Below are 3,907 nucleotides of genomic sequence, written 5' to 3' on the forward strand. Positions count from 1 at the left end.
CGTTAACACGTTTCCAGAAGAAATTCACGCACTATACAACCAATGCCTCAACATCTCCCACTTTCCAACCACTTGGAAACACGCCATCATAAAGCCAATACCAAAACCTGCAAAAGACACTAAAGACACAAACAGCTACAGACCAATAGGACTACTACCAGTATTTGGAAAAGTTTTAGAAAAACTACTCATACAACGAACTTTTTGGCACCTTACACAAAACAAAGAAATCAGCGAACATCAATACGGCTTCACACCACAGACATCGACAGAACACGCGCTACACACGGCCATCAACACAATCAAAGGTCACTTAAATTCAAAAAAACTAATCGTAGCCATCTCCTTGGACATCCAAGGAGCGTTTGACAACGCTTGGTGGCCCCACATCAAACACTCTCTCGCACAAAAATCCACACCACTAAACATTTACAAACTCATACGAAGCTACTTACAGGACAGACAAGTCACGCTCAGATACGCAGGAGAGGAGGTCGTTAGGAAACAGACAGCAGGCTGCATACAAGGCTCAACCTGCGGACCAACCCTCTGGAACATTGCCATTAACGATCTTCTCACAATAAATATTCCAAACAACGCACACATACAAGCATTCGCAGACGACGTACTAATCACGATCGCTGCTGATGACATACAAACACTTGAAACAACAACCAACGACATACTAAAAAGGACACTTGAATGGGGAAATAGCACTAAACTCACATTTTCTGACACAAAAACACACATTATGTTCATGTCAAAACGCACCATACAACCACCGAACATTACATGGAAAGGACAAAAGAAAGATCTTGTTGACTCATTCAGAATACTGGGAGTAGTTCTAGACAGACACCTTAACTGGTCAAAACACACAGAATACACATGTAAAAAAGCTACACAAATTGGCAAGCGATTCATGAGGGCTGCACGAGCAACGTGGGGAGCCTCCCCAGAGGTCCTAAGAATCATATACATGGGAGCAATTGAACCCACAATCACTTACGCAGCATCCATCTGGAGCAACGCCACACACAAAAAATCCATACAAAAAAAACTAAACACAACTCAACGTCCCTTTGCAATTTCGATCTGCAAAGGGTACAGGACCATATCACTCACATCCGCCCAAGTACTGGCAAACACCACCCCTCTAGACCTAAAAATACAACAACTCGCCGAACTATACCGCATAAAAACGCAACATACTTTACCCAAACATCTTCCAACTGACAGAACATATGAAAACAAAATACACTACACAGAACTACCCCACCAGGCACCAGACACCTTGAAAACATAGAACACACAGAAACCACCGACCACAGCGCACTCACTGAACACAACGCAACGGGTTTGGAGATCTACACAGACGGCAGCCGCATTCGATGAAAAAGTAGGGGCAGCCTTTGTCGTTTACAAAGGTGGAGCATTTATTACAAAACGAAAGTTAAGGCTTGAAAGCTACTGCACTGTTTTTCAGGCAGAAATGCTAGCCATCAGAGAATCCCTCGATTGGACACTGGTTAATTCCAGCAAACATCACCCCACCGAGGTGATCATATACTCTGACAGCCAATCCAGTCTTGTAGCTCTCCAAAACCCTTCATCGACACACCCACTCGTAAGAGCCAGTCTGACATTATGCTCACTCCTGAGAAACATTAACACCACCCCCAGGTTCATCTGGATAAGGAGTCACATTGGCATAGCCGGAAACGAAGAGGCAGATAAATACGCAAAACAAGCCACCACAGACAAAAGACCCACCACTTACACGAAATTCCCTCTCACGTTCGCAAAGAGGAAATTAGAAGATGACACCACATATCTATGGAACAAAAGATACACTGAATCCACCACTGGATCGACAACAAAAATATTCATACCAGACATAAACTCAGGAAAACACTTCACACACAACACCACACTCAATCATGAACTCACACAAATGCTGACGGGCCACGGGGCAATGAGAGCCTACCTGAAAAGGTTTAAACTGAGAGCCGACGATCACTGTCCATGCGATGGAGTCGTGTCTCAGACAGTCAAACACATATTGGCCGATTGTCCTATACTTGAGAAAGAAAGGTGGACCCTCGGGGTACAGTGCCACCAGCAAAACATCACAATAGACTTATCAAAACCAGACAAAATACTAAACAACAAAACAACACGAAAACTATTCACTGAATACCTAACAAAAGCCATCAAAAAAATAAAGACAGTAAACGGAGGGACATAAACACAAACACAACACAGCACAGAAGGCACACACCCTCACAGTCTCATATCAATATAATGTATACTATTATTTTACTCTGTTATAATAACTAAAATTATTTCTGTGCTTTTTATATCATTAATTAACACATCTTTATTATTATTTATATTTTATATATCTCTGTATTTTTATCTCATTACTCTAACACAAATTTTTATATATGCTTTTCTTTTCTTTTATATTTTATACTTTAATATGTTATATATCTCTGTACTTTTTTTCTTTAACTTTTTACTTTAACACATATTTTAATATTCTTTATATTTTATATTTTCTTTATGTTTACAATACTGTGCTTAACTGTAAATTATGTAAATGAAATATGAATAATGTAATACTTAAGTAATAACCCTTGTACGAAAAAGCAAGGAATTCAATAAACGAATTAAAAAAAAAAAAAAACCTAACCTAACCTAACCCAACCTAACCTAACTTAACCTACCCCAACCAAATATTACCTAATATAATTTTAGTTTGTGATAATGATGCATCAAAATGTATGAGCATTTCAAATTTTAAATTAACAATTATTGGATCGAAAAACCTATGCGCCGACAGAAAAATATTTATAGGTACTTACCTATTTATTATAATTTTTCTAGATGGAATAAACTGTTTTTGTAAAAAAAAATCATAAAAGCTCATGACGGCATCTGCGGCAGTAATTAACGTCACTTTTTAAATAGGTACTTATAGTATTATTTATATTGTTTAAAATCATTAAATCTAATTTTCTTAGTGTTTGTATTATTTTACGATGAATTAGTTACAATAGTATATTGATACGTGAAGACTACTTTTTCCATAGTGCAAATCGATCATTTGAGAGTTGTAGTTGATTTGTGAATATCATCCATTTCCGATGTGACGAACGTCTTTTTAAATGTTGTCAGCGCTTTGTGAAAACAGTCTTTTCAATTGTGTGAATATATATTCCCCTTAAGATAATGACTAGCTTGATTAATAGATATTAGATGACGATTAAACGTATGTATTTTGGTTTATTGAATATATTATTAAATATTATTTTTAATAAGAATTCCTAAATTTTATGTCTTTTAGTATGAAATAAAACATAATTAATTAAATTAAATGTTGTTAAATATGGAAAAACCTCTAAAAATACATTTATTAGTATAAAAAATGTGTAGAAAGGGACAAGAGCCAATTTTCATATACATCCGAATGCAAAATCCAATTAATGTATATTGAAATTTTGCCAAATTATGTGTGTTCAATATTTAATTCTTATTATTGTCTGTTGTATAAATTTTAACAATGACCAGTCATGGACCCTGAGGGCAAGAGAGCGGAAGTCAATCGATGCCTTCGAAACTACGGTGTTGGTGCCAAAAGCTTCGTATTTCTTAAATAGAGAGAGCACAGGACAAACCAGTCAATCATCCAGAGACTATAGATAAAGGAACGCCTCTCGACGATACATTTGAGATGCATTATGAAGTTTTTTGGATATATTATTCGGTGCAGACTGGATATCTTGGAGAGACTGTTGGTTATGGTGGAAAGCATAGCAGTGAGTCGGAGTAACAAAGTGAAGAAACTTACTAGGGCAACCTGCACTCTGCCATAAGAGGAGTAGAGGTTTAAGAAGGGTGGTAA

At 37.0% G+C, this 3,907-nt stretch overlaps 1 protein-coding gene across 1 annotated transcript; it reads left to right on the plus strand.

Annotated features, from left to right (window-relative positions):
* Positions 1 to 1,492: 1,492 nt before the first annotated feature.
* LOC147073144 (uncharacterized) lies at positions 1,493 to 2,248 on the plus strand. Its single transcript, XM_085945609.1, has one exon. It carries the CDS (start codon positions 1,493 to 1,495, stop codon positions 2,246 to 2,248), a length of 756 nt encoding a protein of 251 aa, XP_085801735.1.
* Positions 2,249 to 3,907: the final 1,659 nt, after the last annotated feature.

Source organism: Rhyacophila brunnea, unplaced genomic scaffold (genome assembly GCF_057557595.1).
Source record: "Rhyacophila brunnea isolate RB1 unplaced genomic scaffold, BYU_Rbru_1.0 scaffold_18, whole genome shotgun sequence".
NCBI lineage: Eukaryota > Metazoa > Arthropoda > Insecta > Trichoptera > Rhyacophilidae > Rhyacophila > Rhyacophila brunnea.